Raw genomic sequence first — 22841 nt, 5'->3', positions numbered from 1 at the left:
GCAGGGGCTTGCTGTCAGCTCGAGGCTTCTGAACAGCCTGCAAAACCAAGCCTTGCATCTATGGGGCAAGCAGCACGGGTGCCAGGAGAGCAGAGGAGGGATGGAGGCTGAGCATTTACAAACCTCTCCTTCTCCCAGTTTGCAAGCTTCTAAAAGTCAGTGTGAATTCTCTCCTCCCCTCATCCCCCTTCTAATTTCCTCTCATGGGATCTTTTGTTCTAAAATCAAAACTGCAAATGACACAGGAGCTGGAACTGTCATAGGATAAGGATGACTGCACTTTCCCCAACTCTGCCTCATCTCCACAAATCACACATTCACGTTACCTGTTTTTACATCCCCTCCCAGCAGCAATGGCTATCCAAGAAGAAAGCTGAGCCCAGGTTGCTAGAGCAGCGATCAGGGTTACTTGTGATGCCAGCCCTCACCTGGTTCTCTCCTGAGGGATTTGAGCATCACATTTAAAGTTGTCTCAGTTCAGGAAACACATGAATCCAGCTTTCCCTCTCAGGGTTATCTCAGGGATGAGGAGGTGGATGGGGTGGTGTGGGGAAACTGGCATGTGGCTCACCCCCGAGGCTACAGGATGGCTTTCTCCTGGCTGTAAAATCCTCATTTGTCTTTTGCTCCCCTCCTTTCACTTCAGGCCACCTGTTTAATATTCATCTGTTCATCAGCAGTGACTCAGGGCACTTTTTAAAAAATGCCTCTGAAAGAACCACGCAGAAACAAACCTCACCTCCAAAGCACATTGCGTCCAAGATACTTCACACTCAGCTTCCCTAAACGTACGCTTTAATAGTTATAATCTTCCTATTTCAAATCAGGCCAGTGGCTCTCACTCTCCTTAAAGCAAAGCAGGAGAAAAGAGGAGGAATCCTCAGTGCCCACCTCTCCAGGCTTTCCCTGTCCCCCACTTCCAGAACTTTGTCCCAGCGTGCAGACTGCGTGCTCAGCCTGGCTGCCACCCCTTGTTTTTTATTTCATCCTCCATGTATCTGGCAGGCAACTCTCTTTCTGTATCACAACGAGATTTACTTGTTCACCCATAAACAGGAGCTTACTAGCTGGCTTCCACGTTGGGATCTCCGCAGGAACTGGTAGCTTGCATGGAAAAAAACACTTTGCACGCACCGCTTGGCATCAGATCAGTGCTCTTTCTTTCGGAGCAATACGGGAATGGCAGGGGATTACGGTAATGGCAAGGATACTGCCTGCTACATCAGCAGAGCAGTAAAGTTACTGCTGCTCCTTGACAGCGTGGAGCTGAGCACCGCAACTGGGGAGGGTGCTTTGAGGGATGCTGGAGCCAGACCCCGCGCAGGCACTGGGCTACAGGGGAGCAGAGCAAGGGTGAGTCATCAAAACACCGGGGGGAGAGAGAGGGAGAGAGGCAGTGGATTTGCAGGCAGAGAGTCCCATCTCTGCGTGAAGAGAGGAGCCTGCTGTGTTGTGCTGTGAATCTCCTTTCCAGATGCTCAGAGGAGCTGTGCTGCCTTCTAGAGACTAAGAGGTGAGTGTGGACTGGGGCAGGCACCAGGGTGTAGGACGTGCTCTTGCTCTGAGCCTTCTCTCTCCACAGGTGGAATATTATCTGGTGGGTTTGGGGCATGAATCTGTCATTCTTTTGCTGCATCTCCTTGACTTGCTGGGAAGTTTTATGTGCTTAAAAATCAAGTTGGATCATTTCTTAATTTTCTTGTCCACCTATACTGACCACGGTTATAGTGGTTACAGCTGCTCAGTGCTAGCCACTTTTCATTGATGTGCGTATTGAAATCTGTCGTTGCCTTTCTGGGAATTATTCTTCAACTCGTTCCCTCTTGTGGAAAAGAAAATACAAAGATCCAATTTTGTTTCACTGCAAGGAAGGCAAATTCCCACAGTGGAATACCTTTTATCTCCCCTCCCCCATGCCCCCTGCTTGCAAACTGGGCATTTCAGGGCTTGCAGTAAGAGTTGCTTCAGCCCTCTTTGCCTGAGGGAAAATGCAGTTTTGAGACTCAGCTCCATGGCAGTTGTTGCTGCTTGGTGTTTGCATAAGGCGCAACAAGAGGGCTTCATCTGAAAGACCTCCTCCTCCTACTCTCAGAGCCTTACCTTAGCATAGACTTAACCAGAACAGTTAGTGGTGGTTTTTCAGATGTCTGATCAATATTTTGGATGGGAACACTATACCTACATCTCAGTGTTGTGAAGGGCTTTCAGCTGACACTTGTAGCTTTCCGTCGTACCCCCCGTGTCTCAGTTCCCAGGCTTACCCTCACTTTGCCATCTGATGTACCCTTTCTCCATATTTAGTCAGCTGAGGCTGAGCTTGGCTTCCAGATCCTCTGAAATGTTGTGCCACTCAGTAGGAAACTTGTTCCTTGCAACATCTTCTGCTTCGCAGAAATTGCTTTTCCCTATAGATTCCTAAAATGGGCTGTTCAGCTGGATTAACGAGTAGCTCAACGTGTAATGGGGTCACTTAAATACATCTCAGGTTAAACTCTGGACTTACAAACCTGCTTCACAGTTTGTAGTCCTGAATTGCGTCCTGCGGGTTTCTCCCTTCCAGAGCCGGTCTCTGCAGGTGAACTGATAATTACGATTGATTGCTGTCCCTACAGGGCAACAGGCTTCTGCTGAGAGCCTGGTGAGAAAATTCAGGCACCAAAATGCACGTTGGTCCCTTAGTTGTTAAACAATGCTGGGCTGAAAAAGGTTGGTTCCACTGGCTGGAGCCAGCCTGAGGAAGGCTCCCTAAAATAGCTTCCCGCTCTATTCTTATATGGGAACCATAGCAGTAAGCGAGCACTGCTTCTGGGAAACACATTGTTTGTGTCTTTGTCTCTTGCAGGGGGTGATAATCTGAAAGGAGCACAACAGCCTGCGTCACTCACATGGCAAACTTCACTCTCCCCTTCAGAGCAAGCCAGAAGCTGATGTAAACCAACTTCTATTCGTAGCCCAGGTGCCAACTGCTCCACGGCACGCAGAGGCTTTGAGTGACCCTTCAGCCCCTGAGGACCAGCGGTGGCAGGTATCTCAAATGACATTGCCGAGCAGACAGCAGCAGCCTTCACCCTGCCAGGTTTCTGCTAAGGCACTTGTAAAACAGGATCAGGACTAATGCAACGCAATTAAAGCATCAGTGACTTCCTCTTAGGAGACACCTAAATTTGAGGCCCTTTGGAATATTTATGTTACTTAAATATTGAATCTTGCCAAGTAGGCAGAAATGACCTTAACCTGTAATTCCGCCTGTAATCCTTCTCATCACACTACCCTGGGATGTAGGAGGAAGAGCCTCAGCCTCACTTCTGCACCCCAAGAACAATGCAAAAGGGGTTAAATTTGCCTGAAATGGTGGCTATTAACTGTGCTAGAATGGTAAGAACTTAGGGATAAAAGCAGGTTTTCTATTCTGTTTCTGGATCTTTCTTGTTGATCCTGGTGCTGCACTTCCAAGACTTTAAGAACTCTTTTCCCCAGCAAAGCCAGGCAAATGTCGCCTGTAGGACTTTCTGAGAACTGATCTCATCACTCTTTTCACCTGAAAAGGGAGTGAAGTGCATGCATGAACACTGTCAGCCACTCACCATGGTCTTCCTCCCTGGAAACTCATCTGACTGCTCCAACTGCACCCACTCTGTGGGGCCCGTGAACATTTCCAAGGCCATTTTGCTTGGTGTTATTCTAGGGGGATTAATCATTTTTGGGGTTTTGGGTAATATCCTGGTTATCCTCTCTGTAGCCTGCCACAGACATCTTCAGAGCGTTACCCACTATTACATAATTAACCTGGCAGTAGCTGACCTCCTCTTGACTTCCACTGTCCTGCCCTTCTCAGCCACTATGGAGATTTTGGGCTACTGGGCCTTTGGGAGAATCTTCTGCAACATTTGGGCAGCCGTCGATGTCCTTTGCTGCACTGCTTCCATTATGAGCCTCTGTATCATCTCGATAGACAGGTACATCGGGGTGAGCTACCCGCTGAGATACCCGAGCATAGTGACAGAGAAGAGAGGCCTCCTGGCTTTACTGTGCGTTTGGGCACTGTCCCTGGTGATATCGATCGGACCTCTTTTTGGCTGGAAGGAGCCAGCCCCGGAAGACGAGACCATCTGTCAAATCACCGAAGAGCCAGGCTACGTGCTGTTCTCTGCCCTAGGCTCCTTCTACCTCCCCCTGACTATTATCTTGGTGATGTACTGCCGCGTGTACGTGGTGGCCAAAAGGGAAAACAAAGGGCTCAGCTCTGGGCTGAAGACTGAGAGATCCCGTTCGGAAGAAGTGACCCTACGGATCCACCGTAAAAACACTCGCGAAACAAGCGGGTCTGCATCCAACCCCAAGAGCAAGCACCACTTCTCAGTGCGCCTCCTCAAGTTCTCCAGGGAAAAGAAAGCTGCCAAGACCCTGGGAATAGTTGTGGGATGCTTCGTTCTGTGCTGGCTCCCATTTTTTGTAGTCATGCCTCTTGGTAAGTAACGCGAAAACCGCTTGTACAGCACCTTCCCTGAAGGGAGGGCCGTGTTTTGGCCTGCCTACAATAGAGCTGATCAGAAAAGCTCTGAGGGAATAATTTTCCATTGGAAAGCTGTCAAAAATCAAAACAGTCCCCAGCACGAAACGGTGAACATGAAAAATGAAAGTCTGAGCCAGAGATGCTTTGTTAGGTTTGAAAGGGAAGCATAAAGTTCTGAAATAATGGAACAGTTTTAATGGCCTTTTTCCATATAGAAAATATTCTCTCAGAACTAAGACTAATTTCTGACTGATTCTGCTATAGGAACGGTACCTTTATGTGTGTGTTTAAGTTTGTGGCCGGTTTTCCGGGTGACATAAATTTGTAAAAGGTCAAGACATAAAAGTATTCAGGGTCAAAGCAGCAGTTTACAGCCTTGGGACCAAATCTCCCGAAGTGCTCAGCACCTGATTCCCCACTACAAAGAATAATCAGCTTCCTGCCAGAAAGTTTCACACCATGAAACACCGTATTCCAAACGAATATGTTCTTTAATTTATCATCTGGCCAGTCACAACACAGCAGCGAGGATCCTTCAAACTAATTTTACACTTCTCTGGCTCACATCCTATGCAGAAACCCACGGAGCCCACTGGCCAAACGCTGGCTGCCATTTCAATCATCACACTGACTATGAATATTTATTCACCAGTTACGATTCTAACGGGGAGAAATTTGTTCTGCTTTGCTATCACTGAAATATAAAGTAATTAGAATTTTAATTAAACCCTGCTCAGTCACCTTTGAAGAGACTTTGGGATTTAAAAGCAGAATACTAATTTCATACCCATATCTGAGGGTATGTGGCATATTACCCTAAAGTTTGCTGTGCAGAACTCTACTAAATACAAGCTTTTGAAACACAGACCCTTAAATCTGACTTGCTCAATTTCAGTAGCTTTTCCTATGTAAAGGCTTACGCTGTAGAGGAAAAATAAAGTAATAGAAGTTTTAGCTAGTAATGGAACAATGTGTACGACTAAAAAAAAAGTCAGCATTACCTATGCACTAAAAGAAAGATTTGAGGGATTATTATTTTTTTAACCCTATAGAAATCTTTTCTTTTTCAATTAACCTTTAGTGGATTTACCAAGAACACCGGGTTGTTTCATAAAAACCTGCCACTAATGTTGCCACATGAGAAACCAAACACTAGAGAGTCTTTTCTGTTGGTCAATGCTGGGAAGTGCTGGAGTTTGAGATGTTGATGTTACATAAGGGGAAGCCCTGAAAAGCCTGGCTCATGCTGCCCAGGATGTCAGCATGTTGGAATGCTGGTTGCCAAGATGTCTGAAACATACCCAAAAAGGGTTTGCGAGAACGCATCAAACACACTTTTCGTTTGCTAATGTGGTTGCCCACACAGAGCTGTTGCTAATTTGCTTTGGATTTAAGAAATTTTCTTGCATCTTTCTTTGATCCCTTATAAGGCAACTTACTTGAGGTTAGTTTCCCTGTATTATTAGTTTTTCTTGTTTTGTTGGTTTTAAAGCCTACAACAAGTCTTTCAAAAGCTACTTGTTACTTTTGTTAGAGACAAAATATATATATATTAAACAGACAAGTGGCGCAAGAGAAGTCTTCAAAACAAACAAGAAAACATCCTGAAGCAGACAGTTTCACCCCAAACCAGAAACTCATCCAGAGCTGATTTTATATGGCACTCTACACGTATACAAGGCAGAACACTTCCCCAAGAGATAAGCATTTTCAGATCTATACTGCAGACAGGCGAAGGCAGGCACAGGTAATGGAAGTGGTCCGGCCAGGATCACGCATCCAGAGGGCTGACTTTCCAGCTGTACAGAGCACTCCCCTCTCTGCTGCTGAAACCAGTAGCAATCGAGGAGCTCGTGATACAGCCAGTTAGAGAACAAGGACTTTGTTGTGCAAAAGACCAGCCCTGCAGCTTTTTTTGTAATGGGACAGACACATAAATAGTTCCATCAGCTGCTGCAGGTCATTTCAGCTGTTTGTAGTCTCCCAGAAGCAGGTCCTCTGTGAAGGATGCCCCATGAAACAGAAATTCTTACCCTTCGCTACACAATCCCCTTCACGTGACTGGCAGGTGCTTGCCACTCTGTGCAGCAGCTGTTCCCAGATCAGGGACTACTACTGTTTTATTTACAGCATGCTCATGATCCCCACATCTATTAACATCAGCTCCACCAGCTAAGAATTGAGGTAAAACAAGAAACACCTGGCTTGCTCAGGTGCATTATAAACAGGGGTGGAAAGTTTGGGGTGTATGTATGGGGAGTACAAGAGAAACAGAAGGATATAAGGAGTGGGATAAAGGCATAACATCCAGATCAGCAGGTATTACTGAAATTACTGCAGAAACAACTTGAGAATCTCTGCCACAAAAGAATACCTTAATTGAAATCAGTGTGTAAGACTGCCAGTGGCAATCTGTGTAAGTAATGTCTTTCTTACCTTCTTGGATAGAGTTTCATTCCAGGCAAAGGGACTGTGCAAAGGCTTTAAGTCCAATACACCTTCTCAATTGGCTTCAGTGTTTGTGGAGTAAGCCAGGGAATGATAATCCTGTCACATGAAAATAAATGAGGTTAAGATTTGTTTTCACTTTATGCCGGAGTGCAAACTCAGCCTTCACAAAACTTCTGTAAAATGAGTGTCAAAACAGATGACTTCCCCGGGAAGAAGTCAGGTTTTCACTTCTGCATGCACTCTGTCTGCCCCTTTAGCTCTGGCCAGTGGACTTGCCCCAAATGAAGCTTTCCTGTAAGAGCTTCTTTGAATTCAACATGCCCTCACAAATTATTTAACAAAACTTACCTGGATTTAGGAAAGTTCTAACTAAATCTGCAATCTTTGTATCCCCCTAGTTAAATCACAGTTCCTCTCTAGACACACTACTTTCATAGTGCAATGAGAGGTGTTTTTCCTCGATATTTAGGGCAGGCTTAGACTGACTGAAATGCGGGTTAAGCTGTAGCAACACCTAAATAGGGGTTTCATCTGAGATCCAGCATGAACTGTGAGGTCCTCTGTCCACATCCAGTGGCATCTATAAAAGATACCTGTTCTCAGTAAGTCCAGGTTCTGCCTGCACTGCAGCAGTGGAAGTCAGATAGGGTAAAGTGCTCTTTATTCTGCTAATCTCCCTTTGAATTGCTATTACCTCCTCCAAAAAAAAAAATAGAAAAAGCTGTGAAATTCTGCACAGATTCTTCCTATAAATGCCCTTGCCTAAGAGGAACCATGCCTAACACTTCAGTGCTTGTATTAGGTTGCAAAGAAAGACAGGCTGAAGTTTGCAGACATCTACAGCGCTCTGCAATTGCTTCCTAAGCAGATTTTCAGGTGTATCCACCCAACTTTCCTTATTCTACGCTAGGCATCAACCTTTTCTATAAGGATAAGTGTAGAAGGGACATACTCAGCAGAAGAGTAAGTTAATCAGCTGAATAGATTACTGTCCTATTTAGGAACTCAAAATACTTTCTCTGTATACCTCTTACTCAGCAAGACTGCTGCTTGCTCCAGACAGACTGTGAGAGCACCCTACCCCGTGCAGGTAGCCTATTCTGCCCTTCAAATAAGGTGGCTGGAAAGGATACTTCCCTGTCCACTTCGTGGCTTTTACTCCCACATATCTACCACATCCGTTGCCTCCTTTTCTTTGACCATTATTTCTCTTCAGCAAGACTTCATGACCACATTCCTAACTGCTAGCCACTTATGAGCCACTTAATGCCACCCCAAAGGACCTGAGCTTCCCTGGCTGACAACCCCTCGTGTGATCCACGTAGCCAGAGCAGCTCTAAAAGCTTTAGTGCTGGCCACGCTTCGGTTAGCCTGGGTTTGGCTCCTTGCTCAAGGCATAGCCGTGCTACAGCACCCCATACAACCAGCAAGAGCAGGGGATTTTACTGCACGCACTCCTGTACGGGAGCCACAGGGCGCTGCTTCACTGGAGGAAACGAAGATCCGTGACCTAGCAAGGAAGGCTGTTGAGTAACAGAACTGCATTTTGGTTTTCCTAAATTAGTCAAAACCTTCTAATCACAAAACTTCTGTTTTCGACGCAGCCAAAAAAACAAAACCCTGCTGCTCTACACAAATGTTTGACATTTTACCAAAGCTCTTTAAGAGCAAGAAAAAAAAGATGCCTTAAATGAAGCAATATTGCTTTTTAAATTAGTGATAATTATTGTAGAACAACCACGATCTCCGAGGCTCCAACAAATCCGGATTACTTGAAGCTGAAATAGAAAGCTGAGAACAGGTTTCTGGAGGAATCTGAATGTCAAGGAGCAGCAAAGGCAGGGCTGCTCCCTGAGGGAGGGTGATCCAGGGTGACAACAGTGCAGGCAGCAGCCACGTCCCCACCAAAACCACGTCTTCACTGTTCCTGAGCAAAGCAGGCAGAGGTGGCATCACCGGCAGCTACAGCTGATGTCCTGTAACCACCCCAAATATGTAAAGCAACAAAGCAGAGTCAGCAAAGGACAAGCCTGAGCCTCCCAACATCACTCAGATTGGAGCAAGGAGAAGAGCGTGACCTTCTGTGCAGCTCCTGGGCCACTGGGCAGGTCCTGGTAGAGGTCCCAGACGAGGCTCCTCAGGGCAGTTAAGGCTGGTTGGTGCACCTAGGGCTGGGGCGCACCGCAGTGCTACAATAACAGCCTGCTTCGTCCATTTCTGTTTGTGGGTTGGTTTTTTTTCGGTTGGTTGGTTTGTTTTCTTCCTGCAGCCCCTGGAAAGGGAAATAGACAGATGTGAAAAGAAATGCTCAGAACTAGGAGGGTCTGGAAGTTCAGTGCATTCCCCGAGCGATGGGACTAGTTTTCAAGGTGATGCTGAGGACGAGGTTACACCTGACAGCGGATCTCCCAGAGCTGCTCTGGGAATTTTTCAGGTTACTTTTCAACAGCATAGATGACAGTACTTAGAGGTCATTTTGAGATGAAACAAACACAGAACTGATGGAATAATGAAAAAGGGTTCGGGGATGACACAAACAGTCCTGTGTTAGGATTGATGGTTCATCCTAATGACCTGGGAGCCTGGTTTGCTGTCCGTTTCTTGTGGCAAGCTCGCTTAAATCTCTCTGGTTGTGGCTGCTGCTTTCAGACACAGAAAGAAGACAAAAGAGAAAGTGTGATCCAGGGTGCCATGGGGGAAATTACAATGCAGGCTACTGAAATGGGCAAGCAAGGCTTTCAGTGTTTGTCAATCATTCTCAAGATGAAGAAGAGCAGGAAAGAGGATACGCTGGAGGATATTTAGAGTAGTAAATTAGTCTTGTGAACTGACACAAGCCCTGTCAAGGGAATCCTCTAATCCTGTCTATGTGCCCGTCTGCAGCTGGTTTCTAATTACTGTTTTGTGGTTGTTTTTTGAACTGGAGTCTAGGAAGATAACTGTCTACTTTTACTAGAGGTAAACCAGAAGCATAAAATGCAATTTTCTCTCTGCCACTGATGCAATGTCTCAGGTAGGGAGTGGGAACATGCACCAAAACCTGGAGGTTGGTGGATTTATCCATTTGTTTTCCTGGGAGGTTTGCACTTGTTATATGTATCATAACTTTAATATGCTTTAATAAGGTGGCTGATTCCGTTTTAACACTTTTCTTGGGCTCCAGAGGCATGAGTTCATATCCAGTCAACTCAGCCGGAAATAGGAAAATTCCTTTTGGAAGCCAAAGGTGACCAGACATGACAAAAAAAAAAAAAAAAGCTGCATCTGTTTACAAGCTATCAGATAATGGAAATTCATCTACCTTAATCATGCTGGCTAAGGCACGATTGACCTGTCCTCCTCTGTGTTGCAAGACTGGGACAACACAAAGCTTCCCACTTGTCTATGAGGGTGCTGTATTTCCCAAAGGCTGTGCCTCAAGGACCCACCTGATTTTTGTTACCAGTAAAAAAACACATCAGATACAGCTTGCTGGCCTCTTGCTCTCTTCAGCATCATCCGAGTCTCGATTCAGTAGAAGTTCTCCTGTCAGAACACGTTCTGATCAGCTCCCACTGTTTCGGGATGAGCCATCCTCCACCCTGCCCACTTGTTGGCGAAGTAATTGGGCTCTGGGCCATGTTCCTTTGTCACCAGCAGCCAGAATATGACAGAGCTGGGCCAGAGAAGTAAAGCGGGGATCTCTGCTTCGCCTGTATCTCATCATAGCAGGGATTCAACTACCTGCTACTGTCTTGACATTCATACTGTGCAGCTCCCTGCTCCCCACCTGCTGACTCCTGCAGACAGCGGTGTTTTAATGAGCAAAAACTGGGAACATCATTTCAGAATAACAGACAGGATCCAACTTGAGTGAGATACTGAGAGCAGCTTAAACGTGTTTTTTAAGGTCTTTTAGAGGCACAAAAAGGAAGTGCTCGTGATTCATCCATTCCCCATCGTTTAACCAACAGTGTAATGGGAATTAGCACACTGGGAGATTCAGAAATGAGCTGAGATCTCTCAGTAACAGGTTAACTGCAGGTGCTGAACAGCAAGTCAGCCATTTCCCATAGAATCGAGATCACTTTGATTGATGATACTGACTCAGTGGCTAGTGCTGTCTTATCCTGTGAAGGCAGTGTCAAAGAGAAGGTGGTTACATGGCAGGAGAGGAAATAAATTTGCTGATGGGGAAAATAAGGAAGAGCAAGCAAGAGTTTTCCTGGGGAGGAGAACTGTGTCGAATTGTACCAGCGTTCACGGAAGCACAATGGGACTGCAATACGTTACCCTGGCATTTCTCCGCACAGGAGGTGAATAAAACTTTTCATGAATCACCCCTTTTCTTCTGTAGAATCGGCCAGATGGTCTCATAGTAGTAAAGAGAGGCACAGGATCCTCCTGTCCCTCCCAACCTTTTACTTGGAAGGCAGAGAGTAAGGCAAGCAGCACGAGCACTCCCTTGATATCATCATGGCTTGGTCGTCCAGTGCTCTGAGAAGCAAGGATCTGAAGGCTTTTTCTTTTCATTGTTCAGCTGATAATAACATAATAAAGTAAAATGAATAAAAGCTGGGACAACAATAGTTTTTATATTAGAAAATGCTGAATTCCAGTCATGGTGGGAATATTCAGAGCTAGATTCCCTTCATTAGCATTTCAGTGTGTTCCCTCGGCGACAAAAAGGAAAACAGAAATAAAGGGGGGAAAAAAAAAAGAAAAAATGGAATAAAGGCCCAGCTTATTCTGTGGAGTGATAGTCACAGGTTAGAGAGAAAAAGGGTGTTTTGCACTCTTTGAGTCATGGAACATGGCTGTGTGTAAGCGTGTGTGTTAAGTCATTGAGCACGGAGAAAATAAGCCCTGAAGAGTCAAGAGGCAAGTTTTTTGTCTACTCACAAGGGGAGTTTTTTGTAAACACAGACTGCAAAGGCCTTGTTGGTCTAGGTTGGTAACAGCCACCCTGAAGCCAATGGCAAAAATACCATTGACATCCCCACGGCCAACAGTTCTCTGCTGTTACCACGTCCTGAAATGTTATGTCCCACTGACTCATAATCCAGCAAAGGAGCAGAAAGAATTGCTAATATTAATAGCCATTGAAACTGAAAACAAGAGAAAGAATGTGGAGTGAGTTGTGCTACGTTTCGTGATTCATACCTATGGCTTTCCGGCATGAGCTACCTGTCAGGGGGAAGGCTTGTCCTTGTCTTCAAAATGTTCTTGCTTGCTGTAGTCACCACCTTCAGGCTCCTGGAGTAAATGAACCAAGAATGTAATTTTCACTTGCTCTCCTCTGAAACATCATGGTGCCATTTAGAATCTGTTAGTGATTGAAAGGTGATGAATAATTCTCCCACCCCACCCAGCAGATTTCAGGCTTTGTCTTCAATTTGGATGCACGAGGGCTAGATACTCAGCTCTTGCTAAGGAGTGTAATTCCAGTGTTGCTAACCCCAAAGATTCCAAAATCACAACCAACAGTCACACAGTGACAAAATCATGAGACAAAATCATGAGACAGGCTGAGATAGACTAATCTTTTCAAACTATCCCCTGAACCATCAGATTTTTTTTTTTTAACTTTTAAATGAAAGCTAAGGTTTCATTGTAAATGCATGACGCCGGGAGCTAGGACTTTGGGAGGAATATCAAATGTCGTAAAAATGTCAGCAATGAGAGCCAGAACCATTCCACTGCAGTAACAGCACAGGAGCCAGAATTTCACTGGCAATTGGACTGATTTGTAAAATAATGTTATTATTTAAGTTTACACAGGTAAGAAAATCTCAGTTTACCTTCCCATGTTTTTTCTTTTTTTTTATCTGCTTTCTAAATCTGCATCTGCGCACAGTGAATCTGGAAATAGTTGCTTGATGAGATGTTTGCTCTTTGCCAGAAATATCATCCATCCTAAGTGGGTACGACATGAAACAGAGCATAAATTAGGGCTGAAAAAATCCAAATAATCAGAGCACCATTCCCAGACTGACCCATTCCTGTTCTCTGTCTGTTCCATCTGTCTCCTTTGGAGAAACATCCACACCCCACTGAATGCCCCAGAGATCTGAATTCAGGTCTGTGAAGAGGAACAACCTCTTGCTCCTCTTTCTATGGCTGTTTATTGCAGCTCAGGGATGTCTAAGCACAATGTCATTCTCGTTTTCCCCCTGAATCAGGACCAAATTGGAGGTCCTGGGATATGCTGGCTGTAAACGTGTAAGTCTTAACAGATGCAGGCTCTTACCCTTCCTCATGTCTCTTCTTACTCGATACTTAACCACTGTTCTGCATTTCTTCCACTAATTTGATTATACAAAACCCAGAAGCGTTTCCTACTATTGAAGGGCTCTTTGATCCCATTTCTGTTCCCACAGAAGATACTTTCCATAAGGGAGCTGCGGGGCGAGACGTGCTGGGACAGCATATATGTACAGAGTGCAGCTGCTACGTGTCTGCAGCAATACACATATATATTTATACGTATGTATATATAAATATACTTCCTATGGGGTGGTCTGTGTTTGACCTGAGACGCAGTATTGAGTGCCAGTCTCATGGAATAAAGTTCAATGCTAGCACTGAGCTTGGGAACCCACGATGAAACACATTTATCTACATTAGTAGTGCAGACTCACGAGAGATCCAGAGAGTCCCTGGTAGAGTCAGTCCGTGGGAGAATATCAGGGCTCTTCTGTGCTTCATCCTCGGGGTCTTTAGGGCAATTGCTCTGGAATAGGACAGATTTTAGGAGCTGAGTTTTAGCTTCGCCTCTCTGCAAACCACACCGCTATCCTTATTTTCAATTTGCTGTGATTATAGAGGAATATTCCACAGGTGCCAGAGGCAAGACGTGCTTAGATTTTCGGTTTAAAATGTGCAATTTTCCTGATCCTTTTGGGCTCTTAAAGCCCTGAGGACACAACGCTAACAGCACTGGGTGGTTCTCTGCTCACAATGAGCACTGGTACCGCACACAGCTGCTCCCTGCAGGCTCTGAATATGAGGCCATGACCATTTTGCAGGTTGGTGCTGGTTCCTCAGCACACCTGGGTACAGCCCTGATCTCCTTCAAGCACTATTGGAGCCACCCCACCCCGTCTGCCTTTTCCTGTGCTCTGACTCAACCACAAAATTTGTGATGTGCAACAAAAAAGGGATAAAAAGTAGTGAACTGAAACAGAGCTGCAAGATTTAGCCATGGAGCTGGATTTTAACAACACAACGAGGTCCACAGGTCATAAAAATCTATAGGATCTTCTTCCTGTGGTGCAAAGGAAACAATACATAGTAAACACTGCAAATTTCTGAAGTCTGGGAGCTTCTAAATCCCTCGGTGCTGTCCATCAGTGAAATGACGCCCGACATCAGCACTGGCTTTTAAACAACCTGTAATCAAGCAGCTCTGTAACTTGTGACTAACGACAAAGTCAAATTACATCGTTGCGACTGAATTGGCACTTACTCACCGGGAGGTACAGAGAAAACTTCTCTGTCAGATCTGGAGAAACCTGAAGTTCACAAACAGGAAAATAAACGATGAGGGAAGGGAACGCAATCCTGACATTTTCAGGGAGAGTGTTGAAATACTTAATGGCAAAGGATCTCAGGGGGCTAATAATACATTCTGCTTTATTTAATTTTCATCTAGCAAACAATTGCATTGTGCTAGTGACACTTGAAAATCCTCAACCTTTTGAAAACAAAGCAGGAATTCAAGCATCATTTAGTCAATCTCAAGTCAAAGGCATTAAAGGATCAGTTGAAGTTTTCTTTACTTTTCTTCCAGCACAAACTGTAGAGGGACAATGGAAGAGGAAAGCTCTGAGCTGTATTTGGTTTTGCCGCTATTCACTAGTTCCTCCCTGACAGTGTAACCAGGCAAGACATTAAGGCCTGTGAATAGGGTGAAGAATTAGTTTTAAGAAAAAAATCTTTTCAATTCTCAACCACTGCTCGCCATCCAACCTCTGCTGGAGGATACCTGGGTGACAGCACTTGATTAAGTCTAAGGTTACAACCAGCCTAGAGTGAGACAATCAGGAAAGCTTGCTCTGGAGAATTGGATGCTATTATAATTCTTTTTTCTCAGCCCTGGCTGTTGGTAGGCAGGTGCCCAAATCCAAGCTGACACTAATTGGCAGCCACTCAGTGGCTAAGGTTTGGATGGCCGAGGTCTCTGAACCACTTACCCCAAGGGTGGATGAGTCGTGCCAACAAAGCTTTGCTCAGACACTGCTCAGGGCACATTTTCTTCTGTCCGCGAAGATCCATAGAGCTGAGCATCACTGCGTAGCACTTGGCCTTTCCTCACCCTGCAGGGACCCTGATCACCTTGCCCAGCCCTTGCACGTGCGTGGTGTCCCTGGGAGCACAACATGAACACCCTCCCGTGCCAGGAAATGAGGCTGTGAGGAGCTAGCTGCCCCCCAGAAGGGAACGGCCTCTGTGATTGCTTCTATAAGCAGACTTCGATTGGTTTTGTTCATTTTACAGTACAATATCTCCATATTTAGGAGTTGTAAAGGCCAAAAGGCAAATGAGGTCTTCTACTTCATCACCCTATATGCCACAGACCAAAGGTTTTCACCTAGTTTCTCTGTAGTGCCTCACTGCTACATAGGAAACAGACAACCTTATACTGAATACCTTAAAAAAAAAGAGAATTCACCACTCTGCTTTGTTATTTTTTCTCATGGTTAATCACAGCCATTGTCAAAACAAACAAACAAAAACCCACCCATGCTTTATTTCTACTTTGACCTTGTCTGACTCGAGCTGCCAGCCACTGCCTGGTTAGATGTCTCTGCACACTGAACAAAATACTTTATCACCAGGCTGAGCAGCACTGTTTGGAAATTACTCCTACTTGCTAGATACATCCACCACTGGTATCAATCATGACAGCAACATTACTGAATTTTAAACTCCTGGAAGAAAAGAACACATTCCTAATATTCTGTGGGAGGCGTGATGGTCCCCAAGGACCCAGGGAATACAATATTTTCCCCCTTTTGCCAGATACTCTGGCAGGGAACAAAATAAGCTAGGGAATGTTTCTGAACTACGGAGCTAACCGGGTGTCTGCACTGCTTTCTGGGGCAATTTGAAGAGGACACCGGTCTTCTGTCGAGGCACTACACAAATACTAATGTGCCCATAGCTCCTCACCACGGTTCTGCAAAGTGCAGAAGGATTTGGCCCACTGTACAGAAGATGCAGGAGGTGAAATAATTTCTCTGCCCTACACAATAGCTCAGCAGCTCAAGGTTTAGACAAACTGACCTTGATTTATATGGCTCTGGAAGCTGAAGAAGCTGTTGGCATAAGTAAAAAGAAGATCCATAGTATCTCTACTTTAATTTTACATCTAGCTCTGTTATGTATTGGGTTACATATTGGGACTATCAGCTCCAGCCCCAGTTCCGCCAGGATTCAGGATTGTACCGACCATGTTTCTTCCTCTCGGCATCAGGACCATTTCGTTTACAGGACATTACGCAGTTATAACAAAGCCTGTAGGCAGAGCTGTAGCTGGCCTAAGCTTACAAAACATCACAGACTAGCACAACCAAATGCAGGGAAGATAAAAGCTACTGTCCTCAAGCCTGAGTCATATCCATTCTGGAAGGAATGAGTTAACGACAACGTGTGATGGGACCTACCCTAGCAAAGTTCGTATGCTCTTACAGCTACTTCACTTTCTTTTCCTTTCTCTGACAGTGCATTGTTCCAAGGCAACAAATCCGTACGCTGATGAACCAAAAATGGTTACATTAATAAATTAGCATGCAGATCTCCCTCTACCCCCCCCAAAAAAAAAAAAAGAAAGGAGCAACAGACAGAGTCTGACACTGGCTCTTTACTATTTTTAGCAGGCTTTGGCAAGGCACTTGCATTCCAGTTAAAGGGAGCCAGAAGTTGCAGCAAACAGGAATTGTTATTGTTTACCCATTTTTACACTCAGCCTCATGTTGCTGATTCCCTAAACCTAGATTTGTTTCACCTTTTGCCTTGACACAACATGGGGAAGCAGTGGATATGCTGCACCTAAATGAAGAAATAAAGCGAGGATTGAGCGGGATTTGGGCATTTCAAATCCTTTTGTATTTTTCATTTGCCAGCGGCTTCAGCCAGAAAGTTCTCCAAGAAGCTTATTTAGTTGTTTTTCATTACAGGAAAGCAGCAGTAATTTGCTGAGACGTGCCTGCTCGCTCATGCTAAACTGCAAAATAGCAATTGCTGTCTTTAGCACAACATTTTTCGGTCTTAAAACACTTGCCGGCATTGAAACTGATAGTGAAAGTGGTGTAACTAGCCAGCTGCGAGCTCGTGCTGGCTGCCCAGGTTGCACCTGGAGCTGAAATCTGAGGTTGAGCTGCTGGAATACAAAGAGCAAGCTCCTTTGGTATGTTGTGCGTTGCCTTTGGGTATTGTGACTCACTTCCCTGCAAAGCAGCGGCTGCTCCGATGTGCACCTGACAGCTCGATGTGCACCTGACAGCTCCGGTCTTGGGGGGCTGCTCCAAAGTCAGGGATAAGCGGCACGATAACCTCCGTGACAGCAGCGCGTCCTCTGGGCCGTCGGTGCCGCTCCAAGCCGGTGCCACGGGCAGACAGCATTGCTCCACGCAGCACAGACCACGCTCAGCAGAAGCAGAAGGAGCGCACCATTAATCACCCTGCACTATTTGCGTCTCTGGTGCAGGCAATATTTTGATACGTTCTCACACAGGCAAAAAACACCCTGAGAATTCCTCTCCGGCTTTCTCCGCTTGAAAGCTTTCGCTGCACTTGCTGTAGCTTTGCTTGGCAAAGATGGGAAGCAAAAGACTCAAAGCGAAGTTCAGCAGCTCTCGGAATTTAATTAGGAGGCTCCCTGATTACATTATTAGCTTTTCCAGAGTCAGTGAAGGTCTAAGAAACAGATCAATCCGTGTAGAGCTTAGGAACTGCCTGTAGAAAATAGGCAAACTGCAGAGGATGACAAATGTATAGATAAAATCCTCCCCAGCATTTCTTCCAGCATGCACATGCTTACGATTTTTTGGGGGGAAGCAGGAAGAGAAGCATAGGTCAGTGTTAGAAGATCCATTTATTCCATACCTGATTCTAAAGGCCAAAACAAGCCAATTATGTTTTCTGGGAAATTACTTTGCTTCCCGTGCCCATGGTCTGCTATCCAGATTACTGACAGTGGAGTGATAGAACTATTTTTTTTTTAATGTAGGAAAGCAAGTAACGGTCTTTCCCTTGACAACATATGGGAAATATTTCTCTCTTTTTCTCATTCTAGATCCATTTGACAAGACTGGTGTCTTAGAAGTGCTGTTATCACTTATTTCCCACCCCAGCATCACACGGAGTCTGGTTTTCTGTCTCATTCACATTCAGACAATACTGTTTTTATTTCCAAGCAAAGAGAAGTACCAACGAGAGAATTAAAGGATCTTGTTACAATGGCTGGTTTCCAGTGTCATTCAGGAAAAGCAACAAATTTCTAAACAATTCTCCGTAAGCAGCAGCAGCGTTGACTCTTTTATATCCTAAATATGGCTCCGTAGCTTTATAGTAACATCTCTCCAGGAGGAAATCTCTTAAGTGTTTACTGACATCCTGTTAAAATAATTCAAAGTGAAGAACTTGCTTATAGAAGCAGTAAGATGCTCAAATTGTATTTAAACAAAAAAATCAAACGTTTGGCGTTAGGGGAAATGTTCCCAAGATTTTAAATCAGCAGATATCTTGTATTATGAAATCCTACTTTATCACTCATGTATTGTAATCTACTTTAAAAAAAAGCTGTTAGTAATGCTATTTCAATCAGCATGGTGACTTGAGGTTGACTGTTGTGCCAGTGAGGACTAATAAGTGCATCATCAATGACTGTCACTGATTTGCTGAATAACCTTTGTCAAACAATTTCTAATATTTTTGGATGTTATCCTGCCTCCCATAGAATGAAAAGGCCCACAGGACTTTCCTTACTAAGGAGCCACCAAAGTTCTTGCTCTTTGAACGGTCTATGGGAGATGAGCTTGCAAGTATATACCAGTTCCCAGTATATTCCAGTTTCAGACCCTCTTCAGTGTTCACTGACATAAGAAGAACCTTTCCTTTAACTTCTCTGAATTTAAGATGCATGCCATGAGAAAGAAAAATGTAGGGTTTTTTTTCCAAAAGGCTTCAAGAGAAATTGAGCACCCAGTACTTTATCTTCTCTAAGGCTTTCAGTTTTAATGTAGTCAACCCAGTAATCCACTTTCTCAGATTCTGAAATGGTGTGGTTTTCTTGCCCTTTGAAACCCCTTTTGACGAATTCCATGTCATGGTTGTTGTTTGGCTAACTAACCTTGAATTAAAAGTCCTAGAGGAAGCAATTTCCCTTTACCACTTGATATCAGTCCTCTTGCCTCTCTGGCTGTAACTGGGTAAATACAATGCTTGTTTAATGAAGTAGATGGCTTGAATATTGACTTGATCTCTGATATAACATCCATGTAATTGCACAACATCATACATTCTGAAAGACTCGTTCCTGCAGGAATTAGGCTTTGAGTCATAAATTTTGCAAGACAGAACAGAATCTTATTTATTTTTTTTCCAGTGTTTAAGTTTCTTTGGTTACCTGCAATTTCTCACTGCCTCTGCCTTAACACTCTGTATATTTTCCATTTTAGGTTCTTTCTTTCCTGCAATCAAACCCCCGGACACGCTTTTTAAAATAACATTTTGGCTTGGATATTTAAACAGCTGCATCAACCCCATAATCTATCCGTGCTCAAGTCAAGAGTTTAAGAAAGCGTTCCAAAACGTCCTGAGAGCGCAGTGCCTCCCGAGGAAGCATGCAGCAAAGAAGCAATCCCCAAGTTTCAACCTCAACCATCCCGCTAGCCAAAGCATGGAAAGCGGCAAAGGTGTGGTCCGTATCCCCGTCGGCTCGGGCGAAACCTTCTATAAGATCTCCAAGTCTGATGGGGTCTGCGAATGGAAGATATTCTCTGCCGTGCAAAGCATGCCTACAAAAAACGCAGTTTCTAAGGACAAGTCTAGCTGCACTGCTGCCAAAGTGAAAAGCAAAGGTTTCCTCCAGGAATGCTGCTGTGCAGGCACTTCAGGGAACGTGGTCCACGAAAATTGTAAAGTGCCAACCATTAAAATCCATACCATCTCCCTCAGCGAAAACGGGGAGGATGTCTAAAGGACTGAACGTGCCTACTAGCATAGGCTGACAAACTTGTGGTTCTGCTGACGGGAGGTTGCTCTTTTTATTGGAAGTTGCTCTTTTCACTGGGAAGTAGAAGTAGAGGCTATAACAGCTGAAGGGGGTTGGGTGAAACGAATAGAGTACCGTAAAACAGTGCCAAGTCTTTTGAGGAGTGGTGTCTTAGTGCTGGGAGCCTGACCAAAGGCCCTAACAGACAGTGAACGGCTTCAGTGGATGGTGAGCACCCTATGCTCTTCCATAAGACTGGCCCCTGCAAGTGATTTGCCTGATATTTAAAGGCCTTATTTTTCACTCTATTCCCTTGTTTTAAAGGCCAACCGCTCTGATTTAGGCGCAAGGATGGAGAAAGAGCAAACTACAAAGCTCCCATACTCATTTCAGCATGAATGCTTTCAGACAGCTCCGAGTCTAGAGCCACTTCTGTGGCTTCTTAATAATAATAAGATAAACATTGATTTAACAGCCAGGAGAACTGAGGTCGGGAGGCTCAGGTCTTGGGACAGTGTTTACAGATCTCTGCTTACTTTTTGTTAAGGGACTGTGGACAAGAATGCGTTCCTACCATGTCTTGCCTCTTTTGTTCATCTCCAGGTCCCGGTTTGGCGAGGTCCTACACCCCTTGCTGAAGAGGCCAGGCAGCTCTTTGGATTACACCTTCAGCTGGGCAGCCGCTGTGGTCCTCATTCCTGAGCCGTGCCAGGTGGGGATCTGGTGTTCTGCAGTGGCCACAAGGCTGCTGGGCCTCCACCTGTCTGGAAAGGCAGCGACTTCAAATCACAGGGCACAGCAGAACTCTCTCGGCTCTTGCCCTGCTTGGAGCCGCTCGAAGTTTCCCGTGGTGCTGTGGATTTCGGTAAATTCCACTGCCAAGAGAAACTGAGTCCAAGTGGCTGCACCCCACCTAGCTTCAGAGACAAGCCGGAACTTTTCTTTTTTGTACAACCCCCTGAAATCCCCAACCAAATCCAAATGAGAATTTGCATGCGTCCTAGGTTTCTTTTGAGGGTGTCTGTGCTTTGATGTGGGTCTGATAAAATTCAAAACTAGGTAAGGCATCATCAAATAACGCTTGAGGAGGTCACTTCCACTAATCCATTTGTTCTCCTTGATCCAAGTCCAGCAGGGGACTGCTTAAAAACTGAAAAACTCCTTGCCCAGGTGCTTGCGCTAGTCAGATCCCAGGGTACCGCAGTGCCACCATCGCTGGAAAAGAGCTGATGCTTTGCTGTCTCCTTGCCCAGTGTCACACCACATTCCTCTTCTGACTCCTCCAGTGCAAACTGCCCTAAGCCTTCCAAGAGACCCTGGTACCCTGAAGTCAGGAACTTGATCCCTCTTCAGAGCAGTGGGAGTTAAGCTCATTAAATGACTTAAGGATGTACATCCTCATGAGAAAGGGCCTTCCTTTGGGAATTTGGGAGAAAAGCGTTTGGAAGCATGTTATATTTTAATATAACTAATCCAAATAAATAAATAAATAAACCACTCAGCATCTGGAAGAAATAGGGGGAGGAATTCTCTGTACAATATTAGAAATAAGCAGCTCTTGACATAACTCCTCCTGAGCCTGCCAAGTAAGAATGCAGTTTCCTTGAAACAAGACACAAGCTTTTACTCACGCCTCAGATCCTGCACCATGCTGAATATCTACTAGCTTGGAAAGGGAAGGGGTTTCAGATAATTTAACTTTTACAGGATAGGACCTTGGAAGGACACCTCAGTCATATTGATGAGGAATCATTGTTTATTCATCCCTCACTCAGTAGTAAGCCTCCAGCATCAAGAAAATTTCAGACTTCTGCGTGTTTTATTTATGTACAAATGAGGTTTCTTTCCTCCTGCAATCACGTTTGCAGCTAGAACACTACCAGAAAATTTGCAAAAAGTAAAATCCAACTCTTAGAGGCTTGTAATACTGTTGCTTTGCACAATCCTGGAAGCAGGAAGCCACCTCAGAGCCTAAATGCACTTCTTATCGATACAAAGCCTGTTTTACATGGCCAGGAAGCTAACAATGCACCCCCGTCATAAATAAATGTTGAGCTCAAGGTGAAAGAACAGCATAGATGGACCTTAGCCTGTGTTTTAAGTAACCAGCTCACAGATGCAGGGCAAGCTAGCGAGTTTTCCCCTTCATTTGGCCCTGTTCTCAGTGCATTAAAACTATTGTGTAATACTATTACACAATAGAAAATCTACGAAGTTCCCATATCTGCCTGTCCATTTTCCTTGCAGCACTCGCTGCCTCAGATGAACATCTCATAGGTGTTTTCAGGTGCTAATAAGTCACATCAGGCAGAGGACTTTCTTCCCCAAGCCTTCAAATTAATGAGCACACAGGGAACATGGAGCTAATATCCCCCAGCCCAGCCTGCAGTGGCCCTGCAGACGTGGAGAAGAGACTTGAGTTTGGAAGCACAGTGTTTTTCAGCCCATTAAGGTTTTGCTGTGTTTGGTGTGCCAGTAAATGGCACCTTCCAGCACTTCTACTTGGACGAATGAACTATCTAGCTCAGCTGATTGACTTAAGCAAATATGTTTGTTCTCTCGTATGAATGCTGGGTAAGAAAGCTACAGAATGTCCCAAACAGGTTAAAATTAGAGAAGACTTCTAATCCAATCCCTAGACTCAAAGCCTTATTTATTTCCAAAAACAGGTATTCACAG

The 22841-nt window shown here is 44.8% G+C and overlaps 1 protein-coding gene and 1 long non-coding RNA gene across 4 annotated transcripts in view; one reads left to right on the top strand and one right to left on the bottom strand.

The window, feature by feature from the left end:
- The window catches only part of LOC106046254 (uncharacterized), a 237577-nt gene that overhangs the window by 207427 nt on the left and 7309 nt on the right, over positions 1-22841 (bottom strand). Inside the window, exons 4-9 of the long non-coding RNA XR_010826660.1 lie at positions 20737-20926; positions 13585-13676; positions 12745-12859; positions 12107-12199; positions 9043-9236; positions 6950-7060 (exon numbers count right to left, since the gene is read on the bottom strand). This is a non-coding gene — a long non-coding RNA (uncharacterized lncRNA). The remainder of the gene's footprint in view (positions 1-6949; positions 7061-9042; positions 9237-12106; positions 12200-12744; positions 12860-13584; positions 13677-20736; positions 20927-22841) is intronic.
- Positions 965-20886, top strand: ADRA1A (adrenoceptor alpha 1A). 3 transcript variants are annotated; one of them, XM_066983573.1, is made up of 4 exons: positions 965-1513; positions 2843-4468; positions 19627-20085; positions 20766-20886. In XM_066983573.1, the coding sequence occupies exons 2-4, from the start codon at positions 3559-3561 to the stop codon at positions 20798-20800; spliced, it is 1404 nt and encodes a 467-aa protein (XP_066839674.1). In that variant the 5' UTR covers positions 965-1513; positions 2843-3558; the 3' UTR covers positions 20801-20886. The 3 variants fall into 3 exon arrangements, with proteins under 3 accessions (XP_066839674.1, XP_013052609.2, XP_013052608.2); XM_013197155.3 differs by lacking the exon at positions 20766-20886 and having other exon boundaries at positions 967-1353; positions 19627-20737; XM_013197154.3 differs by lacking the exon at positions 20766-20886 and having other exon boundaries at positions 967-1513; positions 19627-20737.

Source organism: Anser cygnoides, chromosome 26 (genome assembly GCF_040182565.1).
Source record: "Anser cygnoides isolate HZ-2024a breed goose chromosome 26, Taihu_goose_T2T_genome, whole genome shotgun sequence".
Lineage (NCBI taxonomy): Eukaryota > Metazoa > Chordata > Aves > Anseriformes > Anatidae > Anser > Anser cygnoides.
Note: the sequence above shows the minus strand (reverse complement) of the source record. Positions and strands in the feature narration are given on the sequence as shown.

Excerpts from the sequence above, each read along its gene's own strand:
- ADRA1A (XM_013197155.3), top strand. The coding sequence starts at position 3,559 with ATGCATGAACACTGTCAGCCACTCACCATGGTCTTCCTCCCTGGAAAC. Across the intron at positions 4,469-19,626 it reads TTTTGTAGTCATGCCTCTTG|GTTCTTTCTTTCCTGCAATC; the intron begins GTAAGTAACGCG and ends TTTCCATTTTAG.